Consider the following 16,820-nt stretch of genomic DNA (forward strand, 5'->3'; position numbering starts at 1 on the left):
CACAAAAGAGTTAACCTGAATTATCTCCCATATTTGGAAAGAATAAGGTATGGGAAGGCAGACCATAGAGGTAGCACACGAAGCTAACTAGAATATAGTAGCACAGTGAAATCAAGTATGATGGGAGGAATGGTTAGGTGTAGAGGATGATGTGAGACAACCATTTATCAGGAGGAATAGCACTCAGGGTGGGAATTATGGTAATGAAAGGGCTAATAAAATCATCAAAATATGATTTCTGGTCTAAATACTTGGAGAATAGGTAAAGAGATCATGGAGGGAAGTGAAGAAAGTAATAAAAAAAAAACCTAAACACAGATGATGGCAATGGAGAGGGGGAAGAAGACTGGAATAAGAAATATTTCAGGAATAAAATAAATAGCATTTAATAAATGACTCATAAGTGTCTGAAAAGAGAATGGAGAATAAAATAGTATGCCTCAACTCAACTTAATCTGTAAACTCTCTTTACAAGTAAATTGTGTTGCAGTTCCACAAATATTTTAAAGATGGGGTTGTTCTAAGATGGAAAAAAGAAAGTAGTTTAAAGACAGTGGAAATTCCATTTTAAGTAATGAAAAATTACATTTAGCACTATTTAAGAGAGGGTGATCCAGAGGCAGATACACAAGACACTGAGGCAAAGAATCACTGATCTCCCAGTTAAGCCAGACCCAAGCCATCCATCAGCATCACCATGACCTCCTGGATCATGTTGCCAGTTACCCTGGTACTGCTCTGTTCCTGCTCTGTCTGCTCTCTGGTTTGTGACCTGACCAAGGGTCTACAGGAGGACTTCTCACTTCTGAACCAAATGGGTACATTTCCCTTGGTGACATGTTGGAAGGACAGGACCAGATTTAACTTCCCAAAGGAAGCCATGGAAGGCAGCCGACTCCAGAGGAGGGATACCACAGTTATTGTTCATGAAATGCTCCAGCAGATCTTCACCATCTTCAGTCTGAATGCTGTTCCTGCTGCTTGGAATCAGACCCAGCTCATGCAACTATTAATTGGACTGGATCAGCAGCTGCAACAACTGGAGAAGTGTCTTGGACAAGGCGGGAAGTGGGAAGAGCCTTTCTTGGAGAATGAGAACTTCTGGTTGGCCTTGAAGAGCTATTTCCAAGGAATAAGCCAGTATCTGCAGGGAAAAAAGTATAGCCACTGTGCCTGGGAGATTGTACGAGTAGAGATCAGGAGGGTCTTCCTGTACCTGAGTAAACTAACAGGAAAGCTCAGAAACTGAGGAAGTAAAAAAGACTTTCAGTTCTGCAAAGTATTGACTGTTTCCTAAAATTAAGCAATCGTTAGAATTATTTCTCTATCACATTAATATCATCTGTTTTCAATCAATGGTTTTAACACAATACAATTCCTCTAATGAAAGGAGATTTGAATCCAGGGAATCATCATCTGTGTTCAATAATTGAATGTTTTATAATTCAGAGCTCTTTATTTATGTATGTTTCTATTTATTTCTATTATTTATAAGTATTATTTTTATAATACTATTTATGATATTTTTATTTATTCTTCATAGAAGCACATTTTCTAGTACTTATACTGTAAATTCCTATAATTCTCATATAAAATCCATCTTTTAAAGAAATTGATTTTATTAATAAAACCATTTTGGTTAATAAGCCTCCTGTGAAAACATTATTTACTCTTGAGTTCAGAGAAGATTCATTACAAGAAAACAATTCAAGATGTTAAACCACCTATGCTACTCAGTGGATTTATATAGTTCCAAAGCACTGTGTGACCACAAATGAATTACAATCTAAAGGGAAAATACAACCTATTCCAAAATACATGTGTCTCTAGGCCAGACATAACAGACACAGAGCCGTGGAGCTTTGAAATGATAAGACAATTCTGGGAAAGAAATTTTAATGACAGAAATGAAGGTACTAAAATTTTCATAACCTCAGGTGAGAAATTCCATTACTAATTTTATACCCTAAGGAAGTCATTGATAATAAAAATATTTGCAGTTGAGACAAAATATTTACAGGAACACTTTCAATGAAAGAATTGGAAATAAAGTAGACTATCATGAACTAAGAAAGGACAAAACTAGGATCAATGTCTATATTGCAGGAAGAAACAGCCTCAACAGCTGCCTGAACTCTATTAAAAAATATTTAACAAAATAGAAAAATGTAATAGAATATAGAGAAAGTGCATATGTGATTTTCTAAGTCAATATGTGGCCTGCAGATATCTTTATGGTCAGAGTTATATAGCACACTGGATAAACTGGGAGTCAGGGAGATAAAAAGAAAGAAAGTAAAAATGGTATGCTTGAGTATGTATTCAAACAAAATCAGTTCTTTCCTTGGAGGAAGATAGTATAAGGTTGTCTTGGATCATTGTATTATTTAGAATTGCTAAAATTATCCACAATTCTTCGTTGCATAATATTACTGATACAGTGTGCAATGTCCTCCTGTTTCTACTCCCTTCACTTTCCTCTGTTTATATATCTTCCAAGGTTTTTCTTTCTTTTAGAACATTAACATTCCATTACAACCATATACTACAGTTTGTTGCACTTGCTCCCAATTGATGTGCATGTCACCAAGTTTCCAATTGTTAGTCTTCACCAAATGAGCTTCTATGAATATTTCTGCACAAGTAAGTCTTTTCCTCTTTCTTATGATTCTTTGTTATATAGATCTAGAAGCAGTGTTTCCACATCAAAGGATATACAAAGTTTTATAACTCTTCAGGCACAGTTCCAAATTGCTCTCCAGAATAGTTGGATCAGTTTGCAACTCCAGCAACAGTACATTATGCACTTCTAACATTTCATAAGAAAATACTCCTCCCTGGCCATATTTCCCTAGATGTATTATCTCCATTTATTAGAATATAAGAACCTAAATGAGGGTCAAATCATCACTTAACAGTGAGGACAAGTTACCTTCTCCAGACCCAATGAACTATTCCAAGAGGAATTAGGTGCTAGATATAGATCATAATCCTAAAGTAATCTTGCAAGGTAAATTCCTTATCTAGGAATCATATAAATTACTAATCCTTAAGGTGGTCACTCTTCTTTCTTCTTATCCTCATCCTTTAGGCTCTTGGAAGTCGGTAGAAATTAAACTGTGTTCCCATGCCTTTAATCATCTTGGAATCCTTGGATTATCTAATGACTAAATAGCTTCACTCAGGGAAGGAAAGTCAACTTTCAAAAAGGTTTAATCTGAGAACACCTGGTGCCCCAGGGAACTCCTTATATGAGAGAATACTTTTCCCTATACCCAACATCCATGTCAATGAGACAGGATAAGTGTGAGTTTGGGGACAGCTGACTTTCAGAATGGTGTGATTCAAATTCATGGACTCATAGATGTGACAGCCCACTTAAGGACCAGGACCACTATTATCTAGGAAACAAATGCTTCTGGACAAAACAAACATAAAAATGGTCACTGTTCTTAGAGGAAAAACGAAGGCACTGTATTTTGTAGCAGCATAAAAATTAAGGAATTAAAACCTGTGTGCATTATCCTGCAGAGCCTTCAAATTCATAAAAAAAATTTACCTGAATTGCTAAAAGACAAAGACATTTACACGAGCATGACTATGTCTAAGTTTGAGGATTCAACGTAACAACAGGAAAGAATTCTGAAGTTCCTCTTTGATCCAATATTTTCTTATTTTACTTATGCCTCAATGAGAAAGAAATTTCCTGTGAAGTCTGATTGGGTGAGATTCCATTTCTAGGGAGTCACTTCTGAGTTTGTAAGGCAGGGACTACTATCCCATGGATTCCCCTTTGGCTCTTGCTCTGTTGGGAGACAGTGTCCACACAAATAATTGAATTTGTCATTTCCAGAATTAATGACAATGCAATTGTCTTTGGGAATTATCTGTAACCTTCATATTTGCAGAATCCCCTTAGCAAGGTGATCTGACCCCCGTAGACCACTCTTTTTCTTGCTAAGATTTTCTCAGATCATGTTTTGCTGGTACTCTGAATTGCTGAGCTCATTGCACTGGTTTACCTCAGCTAAAATTTCTTTACTGACAAGAAAGGAAACTGGTCTCTATTTCTATTTTCAGTGTTTGACACAAATTCACTTTCTTTTTGCTTTTTTTTTCACATCCCTTTTACTCTCCAGGAATTTTCGATCTAAAAAAAGTTGAATTCTGATACTCTAAAAACCCCCAAATAAAGTTCTCATCCTTTTATGTCTGTTACCTTAATTCATGTGAAAAATCTCAATGAAAGGATAGAAATTATTCTATTTTTGTTAATGATACCAGTGTCATCCTTGGTTCATTTTGGAATCATTTATAATTCCTTCCTCCTTAATGTTCTACATGTAGTTCATTCCCTAGCTCTTTGTGGGTCTCTGCAATGTGCCTGCAATATTTGTCTCACCTTTCTCAACAACCATCTTATTCAGGTCCTGATTTCTTCTTGCTAAAGCTTTTTATTTTGATATTGATTCTTTCCAATTTTAATTATTTCCTATTTCTTTTTCTTGAGTCCAGGTCATCCTCTTTCCATTCTCTCCTCCTGAAAAATGGAGACATTAATCTTATATTGCTCTAATATTGACACTCTAACTCAAATTCTCCCAGTGGTTCGCCATTGGCAAGCATGAGGAGAAAAGAATACTAGGGTTGGAGAAATTAAAACCTGAGTGTTAATCTCAGTTCTTGCACTAACTAGCCATGAATCTTTCTCTCCCTGTTACAGAATTGAGGACTCTATTTAATAATCTATATAAAGTGCTTTGCAAACCAGGATATTCTGGAGACCTGCTCCTATCAGCTAATTTTCATATGTTTTCATCATGACTATGATTGCTTCAGAAATAGGCAAACATTACTGGTTGATCATGGTTTGTATTATTGCTTTTGTTGATTGTCTAGATTTAGAAAGAAATAGAAAACAGGTAGCTAATGCAGTTTAAAATTAAAAGTATGAGGGATAGTTTTTGGATAGCTGGTTGTTAGAATAGTTTACTGTAAACTATCATATGAAAGCTATTATATAATTTATTAGATTAGAGTCACTGTTACAAATTATCTAGGATGTTAAATTTGAACCTAAAAGGTCTGAATTCATCCAATTTGAAACAATTTTTAGTTATAATAAACACAAATCACTAAGATTCTCATAAGTTCCATTCCTTTCACTATTAGTATGAACCTAATTATATTTATATGAAGAGCCTTATTAAGTAATGATAATTCAATGTAATCATTTTAATATAAATATTTAAAATGTTTCAAACTATATAAGGAAGATGTTTTTTCTAACTTTAAAGCTCTCCTTTAATGTGGTTAACTATTTTCCAAATAATAAATTCATGGAACAGGTTGAGACCTTCTTTTGTCCATACACTACCAATATATTCTGCATTGCCTTATAGTTCTTTTCATATACTTAATGTTCTGGCTACTCTGCCCTTTGCTTTTCTTCTTTTCTCTTATTCCCATTTCTGTCCTTATGTCATGCGCAAAATCTTCATTCACCAGTTTTATTAAAATCTCTTCCTTTTGATAAGTCTGAAATGACAACCAAATTTACTTTTAAATAGTGCTTACAGATTCAGATTTTTGGGGGTCTGAAAATGAGTTCATACTTGGTAACTCCCTCAATGGGTTTTAGACTCAAAGGACATAAATAAGTAATGTAAGTTATTTGCAAATATTAGAGCATTTTGTCAATATCTACTGATTCTGCTATGATTGTTGTTGTTGTTGCTATTACTTAGGAGAGAAAATGTACAGGGATATAATTCCTATTCCCAAACCATAATAAAATTAATGTACTAAAATAAAATAAAGGAGCTCATGCTTTATGTTGACAATAATTCACACAAATAATAATCAATGAATGAGGGTGGCCAGGTGGCACAGTGGATAGAACACTGGCCCTGGAGTCAGGAATACCTGAGTTCAAATCTTGTTATCCACTGGCAGAATCCACAAAACGACAAAGTGAAATGATTTTCAAGTACAATAGGAACTTGGATGATTTGCTGGGTGAGAGAGGAGCACAGTCCAGTGCAGGGAGCAACACCAGCTGACAAGGAGCTGTCCTTGGTAGTCATTGAATTAGTAGCCATGGCGGCTTCTCAAGTTCCCAACCCCCAGACTGTAAGGGTGTCAGAAAGAGATCACAGTGGTCTCTTTGCTATCATGAGGCAGGATGCTGCTGTTTTCCCTAGACTATGATCTAGGTCCCAGACCGGGTTTGCAGACCCAGAAAGAGGAGTACCATTAACACAACTGAGTTTGTTGCTGGAGGAGAGCAGGGACCTCTTCACTGACAGACTGAAGCTCAGACCAAGAGAAGAATAAAAAATATCTACTTACATCACACCAACTCAGATGAACTGAAATATCAAAACTTCCCAGACATTGCTCTGAAAAGAGTTTCACCCCCAAACCAATAATTGGGATAATGTCCCTTCAAGCCTGGAAGAACAATTCAACTTTAACATATAAAGCTAAATACCAAAAAATAAGCTGTTTATGAACAAACAAGAAGAAATGAATCTCACCATAGAAAGTTGCTGTGACATTGGGAAATATCAAAACATCGAATGAGAAGACAACAAAATCAAAAAATTACATCCAAAGACTCAAAAAATAAGAAAATGGTATTTCAGATCAGGTCAGAGCTCCAAAGCTTGTTAAGAGTCAAGTAAGAAGCATAGAGGAAAAAATGTAAAAGGAAATGTTATTAATACAAAAGAAATCTTTAAAAGAGAGTTGAGGGGGGTGGCTAGGTGGTGTAGTGGATAGAACACCAGCCCTGGAATCAGGAGTACCTCAGTTCAAATCCGAACTCAGATACTTAATAATTACCTAGCCGTGTGGCCTTGGGCAAGCCACTTAACCCCATTGGCTTACAAAAAAAAAACCTAAAAAAAAAAAAAAGAAAAAAAAAGAGAGTTAAGAATTTGGTAAAGAAGGCACAAAAATAAGAAAGAAAAATAACAGTGAGATATAACAGTGGATAACTTATTTAGAGTCCTTATTTAAGTGTATTTGGAGGAGTTTGGGGAAGAGATTAGCTAATTCACTGCCTTTACTCTGACATCTTGGCTCCACTCTCAATTCTAAAGTATGAATGATTAAAAAATGCTATTCATCTCCAGAAAAAAAAACCTAATGTAGTCAAAATGTACACTTATGCCTTTTTAAGTAGCATTGCCTTTCTTTCAACAATTATATATGAATAAAATTTTAGTATTTATTTTTAAATGATTTTGAATTCAAAATTTTTCTCCCTTATTCCCTCTTTACCTCAATTCTGAAAATAGTAGGCAATTGCATATAGTATATACTTGTTACTATCATCTGAAAACTGCCTTTTCATATTCTTTGACCTATCAACTGGGGAATGACTTGTATTCTTATAAATTTGACTCAATTTTCTATATATTTGACAAATGAAACCTAGATCAGGGACATGTGCTATTTAGGATTATTTCCCAGCTTCCTATTTCCTTTCTCATTTTGGTTGCATTGGTTTTGTTTGTGCAAAAAACTATTTAGTTTAATATAATCAAAATTATTTGTTTTAATTTTTGTCATGATTTCTCTCTCTTCTTTGGTCATGAATTCTTCTCCTTCCCACAGATCTAACAGGTGGACTATTCCTTGCTCTTCTAATTTGGTTATTATGAATTCATTTTGTACAAGGTATGAAGTTTCAGATTAAACATATTTTTCTTTTCTGGTTTTCTCAGCAGTTTTTGCCAGAGTTCTTATCACCAAAGCTGGGGGAAGCAATTTTTTAAAACTGTTTATGTTCATTGTAGGTGTAATGATAAACCTGGACACATTTCAGATGATTCCAATTTTACTGACAACATCTAAAGCATCACAGTCTGAAGCAAATAAGACATAGATCTGCTTCTTTCCATCAGACAGGATCAGTGTCTGAACATTAGCTGCTTTGATGTACTCTTTATTTCTGCTTGCTCTGATGCTAGTGACCCTGACCTTTACAATGAAGACTTTTGGTGTTCTCATCAATGTACATCAAAGCTGATCCATTGTATAAAGGAAACTTACTGATGGCATATTTTCTTGTTGCTTCACCAAAGGTCACTTTTCCAACTATTTGAGCTACCTTCAAAGCCTTAGTTGGAAACCAGAAGGTAGGGGATTCAGATCTTATTGTAACTATGGACAACCTTCAGCACTGCCTTCTTGGCCTTCAAGGCTTTGGATTTTGCTTCTCTCTGGCATAGGGCTGGGAGAGTAACTGCTTCCTTTTTCACCTTCCGTGTCATTGGGGAGACAGGGGCAGCATTCTTTAAAAAAGAATTTTTTTCTTTATTTATCTTGGGATCTTTTGGTCTTTGATACTTTTCACAGCTTGACTAATAGGCAAACATGTTTTGTAGGACTGCATATGTTTAATATAGAAGAAATTCTTTGCCTTCTCAGTGAGAATGGATGAAAGAGTAAAGGAGAAGGTTTAGAATCCAGGAATTTGAGAACAAAGGTTTAACATCATTTTTTCATGTAGATGGGGAAAATAAAGTATTCTATTAAAGAAATTAAAGATAGCTTTGTATAGAATTAAGAAATACTAGAAAGCACTTCCACAAATACAAACATATAGCCAATATGTTCACTTTACATGATTATTACTTGACATAATTTTTGAAAAGCCAGATAGAACAAGATGTGAGCAAAATATTTAAAGAACTAAAAAAAAAGGCAATGAGCTATGAGCAATGAGCAATGCTACCTGTGGGACTTTGTTTTTCTTCTGTCTGTTTTTGGAAATTAAATATTCTTTTCAAAATTCAGATGTAAATACCTGAACAAAGAAAATACTTCTTGACAAATGAATAGAAGGCAAATGTTGAAATCAAAATGAGTTGATTTGGATTCTTATTAGTAGGTGAACTTGAACAATTCATTTAAGTCACTAGAGTCAAATGGAAAGAAGAAATGGGCCACTAATGTTAACCTCAAGAACATGATATCATATTAAGTCTGTTTTACTGTCTTCTTATGTATTTTATTGAAAATTCAACATTTTACATTTTGTTATTGCTGTGTGTTTTATACTTCTGATATTACTTATCTGAGACTCCCTTTGCTTGACTGATAAATAGGGATAAACAGGTGATTTTAAGAATCAAGCAATATAATAAATAGAAAATAGTTTAGAAACAGTTTGGAAGAAATAAATGTGAACAATTATTATTACAAATATGTGAATTTTTTTATCATTATACCAATTAAATTTGGCAGTGTGCTGTGCTTTGAGGATATAAGGCCATTTTTGTTTATTGGCTTCAGTGATGTCTTACTCTATGAACTTTTTGGGATATAGTACTAGTACTATTCTTGCTGAATCAAAGGGTATGATCTACTCTGCCCTGTAACTCCAATATGGAACTTGATCATAGGTAAAGAAAATGTGAATTGACAGCCATCGCTAACAAAAGTGTCCAGGGCAAAATCTTTTTGAACAGACTTCTGACTACTTTCCCATCCCTGAGCAGAGAGCTCCTGAAATCGCTTCACCTGCTTCTGCTGTCACCTCCAAGACACATAGCTAGTGTTGCTGTGGCTGATCTCCTAAGTTGTCTTGCATTTGGAAATGTACTATTCTTACATTTTGTTGGTTGAGCTGGTTTAGAATTCTATTTGTAAGATTTTAAAGTTGTTTAGGGGAAATGTTGGCAGGTATCATGCTGCTTTTACTCTGCCATTTTGACTTTGCCTAAATTATTAATCAATTATCATATGTTGAATGCTATGCTGAGATCTGAGTTTGCTACTTACAAAGCAAAAAAGAGTCCTTGTTCTCATGGAGCTTCTGTTCTTTTTACAAAAAGAAAACTTAACCTTTAACATTACCTACATTTCCCACTATATTCTTACCATCTTTCTTGAGAGTTAACAATTATAGGAAGAAAAGAAGAAGAAAAAAAGGTCATAAAAATTAACAAATGTCTTGAAATAGAGTGGCATCATTTGTAAAATACTCTATCAATGACCCTCAAACTCTGCCATGAAATGGGAGAATGTCTTCTTATAGCTATTCGTTGAAATCAAATTTGATTATTTTTAATTTTATAGTAGTCAATTTTCTTAGTCTTTTTGGAAGTTGTGCCTGTTCTTTTCTTTTACATTGTGAAAGGAGAGAAAGGTATAATGGAGGTATAATGTATTTCATTGTTCTGTTAACTTTAATTGATTCTATTCATGTATCTTTCCAAGCTTTTTGTATTTATCTCATTTATTACCATTGTGACCATAAATCACTCTAAACCTTAGGTTCTTAATTTGGAAAATGAGGTGCACAAATATTGTGGTTCCACATCTATAATCCCAGTTTCTAGGATTTACAAATTTTAATTTAACACTTTTTTCATGTGAACAACAACAAGAAGGCACAGAAATGGGTCCAAGGAGAGGAAACAATTTTGCCTGATTCTGAACCAGTGAAGAGCCCAATATTACCAAATAAAATGTCGTCACTGGAGAGTAAAAGCAATAACTAATTTTCATTATTCCCTTTAATAGACTTTGGAGTAAACTTTGAGTAGGACCCCCCTATTTAAGGAAGGAAATGTCAGATGAAAGTGTGGTCTCCAGAGAGAAGATAAATGGATATATATATATATATATATATATATATGTATATATATATACATATATATGCAATGATTGCTGTGATACAAACATCCTCATAAAACACATCTAATTTAGATAATAAAATCTTTCTAGGTAGAAGAGACTTTAGGATTTGCCAAAACTCTTCCCTTTTATTTGAAGAGGAGGAAACAGAAGCACAGAGAGTTTAAGGTAAGTTTTCCTGAGATAGTCATTGATATAGTTAAGCTTAAAACTCAGGTTTCTTGTTATCCAGTCCTATGATGACATTACACCCTGATTTCTAAGGTCAAAAAAGAGCAGCAAATATAATTCTTTTTCCTTCCTCTGCTCCCAATGCTGCTTACATCAAACCCTTCCTGAAAAGACCAGAAATGAGTCAGCATAGATATCAGGCAAGTTTACATCAATGTATAAGAGACAAAAGATATGACCCTTCATTTCTTCATGAATATGTATGACAGATACCTTTCCCTCCTTTATGAATAAGAATATAATACTGAAATGAAAGAAGTATGCCTAATCAGAGAATGACACAATTGAAAGAAAAATGAACTAAAGAACTGACAATTCCTTAAACTGAGAAGACTAAAAATGATTGTTTTCCTGAATCATACAAAATGTGAAAATTTCTCCTCTCTTATAATATGCTAAAAGTACTTCCTACCATCTTTTTTTTTTACTTTGCATTCATTTTTCTAAATGCCTAAGCTTCTGTCCTATTGACTATTCACCTCACTTTCTTATTTACTTTGATATTTCTGTTTTGAATCTTGTATAATTACTCCAAGTGGAAGTAGTTGTTGAATAATGTTGATTGTACTTATTAATAATAATGAGTTTCCTTTTACACAACAATTTTCCTATGTCAACTAATTGGATATTCCCAGCAATAACCCTGTAAGGTAGATGCAATTACTTTTTCCATTTTGCAAATGAGAGAAATAAAGTTGTAAGAGCTGACTGGATTTGACCCAGGTCACCTCTGTCAGATCTCTCTGACTTCGAGTTTATCCACTTAGGAATCTCACTCTAAACATAAAGATTTCTGCAGGCCACATATTGACTTGGAACATCACATAATGACATTATCTGTGTTTTATTACATTGTGATTTTGTTAAACATTTTTAATTTAGTTCAGGCAATACTTGGGATTGTTGCATCCTAAAATATATGCAGTGCCACAAGTTTGTCATTTTTCAGGCAATGGCAGTCTACTTTGTTTCCAATTCTTTCCTATCTTTATAAGTGTTACTATAAATAATTTGCCTTAATTGGAAACATGTTTCTTATCAATGACTAGCTCAGGGTATAAACTTAGTGATGGAATTTCTCAGCTAAAGTGTATGAAAATTTTAGTGGTTTTATTCCCATCATTATGATTTCTTTCCCAGAATTGTCTTGTTATTTCAAAACTCAAGCCCTTTTTCAATGTTATATAAGCCTTTGCTATGGACACATGCATTTTGGAATAGGTTGCATCTTTTCTTTAGAGTATAATTTATCTGTGGGCCCATTGTCAGTGTTATTTTGGACCTACTGTAACAGAGCTGGTTTAGCTTCTTGAATTTCATTCTTGTAAGGAATGATCTCTGAATTCATGTATGATTAAATCAGCATTTTCACATGATGGTTACCAACATAAATGTCTTTATAATAAAATGGAGTTCTTTAAAAGAATTTATTTTTATAACAACTCACCACAAAGGCAATATCACTATTAGGAAAATATTCCTTCTCTGAAGGAGAAATATAAATATTAGCATAACAATAAATAGTAAAAATAAATAAATAAATACATAAATAGAAAGCTTCAAATTTTAAAATGTTAAGTCCTTGAAAACAAATGATGATTCCCCAGAATCAAATTTCCTTTCAATAGAAGAATGGCAACTTATACAGTGATGAAATTATTACATTAATACCAATGATTTTTACTTTGTTTAGAAATAGTTCATGCTAATGTTTGCATAATTTTAGGAAGCAGTCAATTATTGAAGAACTGAAAGTCTTTTTCTATTCCTCAGTTTCTGAATTTTCTGGTTAGTTTACTCATGAACAGGAAGACCCTCCTGATCTCTACTCGCACAATCTCCCATGCACAGTGACTATACTCTTTTCCTTGCAGGTACTGGCTTATTCCTTGGAAGTACATCTTCAAGGCCAACCTGAGGTCCTCACTCTCCAAGAAAGGCTCCTCCCACTCCCCACTTTGTCCAAGACACTTCTCCAGCTGTTGCAGCTGCTGATCCAGTCCAATGAAGAGTTGTATGAGCTGGGTCTGATTCCAAGCATCAGGAACAGCTTTTAGACTGAAGATGGTGAAGATCTGCTGGAGCATCTCATGAACAACAACTGTGGCATCCCCCCTCTGGAGCTGGCTGCCTTCCATGACTTCCTTTGGGAAGTTAAATATGGTCCTGTCCTTCCAACATTGTACCAGGGGAAATGTGCTCATTTGGTTCAGAAGTGAGAAGTCTTCCTGCAGTCCTTGAGTCAGATAACAACCCAGAGAGCAGAGGGAGCTGGAGCAGAGCAGCATCAGGGCAAGTGGAAATAAGGTCCAGGAGGTCATGATCATGCTAGTGGATGGTTCGGGTTTAGCTGAACAGGGAGATCAATGAGTCTTTGTCTCAGTATCTTCTGATATCTGTCTCTGGGTTGCTTTCTCTTAAATAGTGTAAATGCAATTTTCATTATTTAATATGGAATTTCCACTCTCTCTTTAAGCTACTTTCCTTTTTTCAACTTAAAACCATCCTATCTTTGAAATTTTTGTGAAACTGCAACCAAATTTTCCTTTATGTAGAGTTTAAAGATTAAGTTCTTTGAGATGAGGCATCCTATTTTACTTAATTTTTTCTAATCCCCTCATAAGATACATTTAGTCATTTACTAAATGCTATTAATTTTATTCCTAAAATATTTTTCACTACAGTCTTCTCTCTACTACTGCCATTGCCATAATTTTTCTTTAGCTTTTAATTATCTTTTGTCTTCCTTTGGTTTCAATAATATTCCTTTCTTCACTTTATTCCATGACCTCTCCCTTACCTGTACTCCAGCTATTCAGGCAAAAAAAACTTATTTTGTTGAACTCAATCCTTTTATTCCCATAATTCCCATCCTGTGACCTTGTACTTCTGATAAATGTTTGCCTTTCATCATCCACTACATCTACATCTTCCTGCAGTCATATTTGATTTTACTGTGCTGCTATCTTGTAGTTCACCCAGTGTATAATGTCTATGACCTGTCTTCTCTCACCTCATTCTTTACAAATTTGAGAAATTATTCTGGTTAACTCTGTTGTGTTTTTGAAAATGTATGCTGATCTATTCCCCTGTGAGTTCCTGAATAAACTTTCAATTTTTGATAAAAATAATATTTCATTTGTTCTATTATATGTTAAAACAATTTTAATATTTGTTTTTCTTTAAATTTTCAATTCTATATTCTTTCCCTTTCCCCTCCCCTCCTTGACTTGGCCCCTTTTGATATACTTAGCAATCTGATATAGGTTATACATGAGAAATCATGTCAACTATTTTCACGTTAGTCATTTTGCAAACTAAAAAATATGAAAGGAAGCAAAAAACTAGTATGCCTGAGTATGTATTCAGACAATATCAGTTCTTTTTCTGGAGGAAGATAGCATGTTAAAGTTGCCTTGGATCATTGTTATCCATGATTCTTCATTGTAATAACATTACTGTTGTGATGCGCAATATCTGCCTGGTTTTACTCACTTTACTTTGCTTCATTTTATGTAAGTCTTTCCTGGTTTTTCTGAAATTATCCTGATCATCACTTGTTACAGCATAATAATTTTTCATCACAATCATATACTACAGCTTGATGTGTCTTTTCTCTGTTGATGGGCATACTCTCAGTTTCCAGTTCTTAGCCACCACAAAATGAGTCACAAATGAATAATTCTGTAAATGTAAGTCTTTCCCCCTTTTTAAATCTATTTAGGATTTAGATCTAGCAGCAGTATCACTGCTTCGAAGAATATAGATAGCTTTATACCTCTTTGGGCATAGTTCCAAATTGCTTTCCAGAATGGGTGGATAAGATTACAACTCAACAAACAGTATATTACTCACTTCTAACATTTCATAAGACAATGCTCCTCCCTGGTGACACTTCCCTAGATATATTGTCTCCTTGTCATTAGAAAATAAGATCCTAAATGAGTGTTTTGTAATCACTTAACAATGAGAATATGTTTTCTTTTCCAGATCTTAATTCCAAGAGGAATTAGGTGCTATATATAGATCCATTACTGTAGAATTCATATAGAAAAAATAGGGAAGCATTCTGACAAGGCAAAATCCTTATCAATGAACCCCAGAGATTACTCATTCTATAACTGGTTTCTCTTCAACTCTTAACCTCATCCTCTAGGTTCTTGCACAGTAATTAGAAATTAAAGTGTGTTCTCATGCTTTCAATCATCTTCAAATCCCTGGCCCAACTAGTGATTAAATAGCATTACCACAGGGAAGGTAATTCAGTTTGCAATAGGGTTATTCTGTGAATAGTTGGTGCCACAGTGGACCCCTTTTCTAAGAGAATGAGTTGTCTCCATACACAACATTCCGGTCAATGAGAAGGGGCAGCTATGCTCCTGAAGATTGCTGGCTGGCAGGAGGTGTGAGGATGAGCCTGTGTTGTCTCAAATGCATGGACTCATAGATGAGATTGCAGTTTTAAAGAGGAAGAACACAATCATCTAGAAGACAAGTGCTTTTAAACAAAGCAAAAATAAACAGTATCATTGTCCTTACAGAAAAACAAAGTCTCTATCCTTTAAAGCAGCATAAAAACTAACCAATGAAAGCAATCTGTAGAGCCTCCAGATTCATAAAGAACATTTAATGGAATTGCAAAAATATAAACACATTTAGCTGAAATCATTGAATTAAATCTATTCACACATCAAAATTTGCCCACGTTTGAGGATTCAAAGATTCCATAGAAATTATTTCTAAAGTTTCTCTTTGCTCTAACTTTCTCATTCCTGTGAAGTTAGATTGGGAAGACTCCATTTCCAGGGAGTCAATTATGAGCTCAGTTCTAATTTTCATCATGAGGCAGAGTAAAGCAGAGACTCTTGGATTCCCCTTTGGAATCCCCTTAGATACTTGCTTTACCAGAAGACACTCTAATTCTATTGCTACTGTGGGGTAGCCATAGAAAAAACCTAACTTGGCATTTCCCTAGTTAGTGATAGTGCAGGTGTGTGTGTGAATCTTCTGGATCTTTCAGATTCAACAAATTCCCCCTGCTAGTGATCCAGCCCCCAGATAGAGCTCGTTTACTTGCCAGGATTTTCTTACACCATGTCCATTTTGTTTAGTTTTGCTTTTACCCCACATTGCTGAGCTCACTGCACTGGGGTTACATCAGCTAAATATTCTTCATTGCCAAGAGAGGAAACCACTTTATTTCTGATTGCAATGTTTGCAGTGGGTTCCCATTCCTTTTGTTTTTTCACAACCCTTTTACCCTTGAGGGTATTTTTGATCTATAGAAAATAAAATTCTGTTGCTTTCGAAACCTCATAGAGAAATTCCACACTTTTATGTCTATTATTTTAATTAATTTGAAAATCCTCAAGAAAGGACAGAAGTTGTTCTGTTTTTTGTTAATGGTATCATTATCATCCTTGGTTCATTTTGGAATCATTTGTAATTCCTTTCTCTGTCACCCTCTTTCTGTAGTTCATTCTCCAGATCTTTGAGGGCCTCTGCAATGTGCCAGCAAGGAGTTTCTCTCACCTTCCACAATAACTTCCTATTCAAGTCTGGATCCCTTCTTGCTAAAGCTATTCTAATTGTTTCCTATATTCTCTTCCTGAGCCCAGGTTATTCTCTGTCCAATCTTTTCTCTTGAAAATGGATTGAATTATATTATACTGCTCTAATCTAGACTTTCTTACTTATATGCTTCCCTGTGGGCTCCCTATAGTCAAACTCTGGGAGAAATAATATTATTTGGAGATAGATAGCCCAGGTGTAAATCCTAGCTCTTGAACTTGCAAAACACAACAGCTATCTCTCCCTGTCACAGAGTTGAAGACTCTACTAAATAATGTATATAAAGAACTTCACAAACCAAGATATTCAGAATACTGCTCATGCATTCAATTTTCATAAATTTTCATCATCGTTATGAATGTTTC

General features: G+C 34.6%; 2 protein-coding genes across 2 annotated transcripts; one reads left to right on the forward strand and one right to left on the reverse strand.

Moving 5' to 3' along the window:
• Positions 1-697: 697 nt before the first annotated feature.
• Positions 698-1,249, forward strand: LOC141498658 (interferon alpha-1-like). Its single transcript, XM_074201831.1, has one exon. It carries the CDS (start codon positions 698-700, stop codon positions 1,247-1,249), a length of 552 nt encoding a protein of 183 aa, XP_074057932.1.
• An 11,404-nt stretch (positions 1,250-12,653) lies between these two features.
• On the reverse strand, positions 12,654-13,205 carry LOC141499896 (interferon alpha-16-like). Its single transcript, XM_074202682.1, has one exon. The coding sequence runs from the start codon at positions 13,203-13,205 to the stop codon at positions 12,654-12,656; it is 552 nt and encodes a 183-aa protein (XP_074058783.1).
• Positions 13,206-16,820: the final 3,615 nt, after the last annotated feature.

This window comes from Macrotis lagotis, chromosome X, assembly GCF_037893015.1.
Source record: "Macrotis lagotis isolate mMagLag1 chromosome X, bilby.v1.9.chrom.fasta, whole genome shotgun sequence".
Lineage (NCBI taxonomy): Eukaryota > Metazoa > Chordata > Mammalia > Peramelemorphia > Peramelidae > Macrotis > Macrotis lagotis.

Coding starts and splice junctions, on each gene's coding strand:
- LOC141498658 (XM_074201831.1), top strand. CDS start 698: ATGACCTCCTGGATCATGTTGCCAGTTACCCTGGTACTGCTCTGTTCC.
- LOC141499896 (XM_074202682.1), bottom strand. CDS start 13,205: ATGACCTCCTGGACCTTATTTCCACTTGCCCTGATGCTGCTCTGCTCC.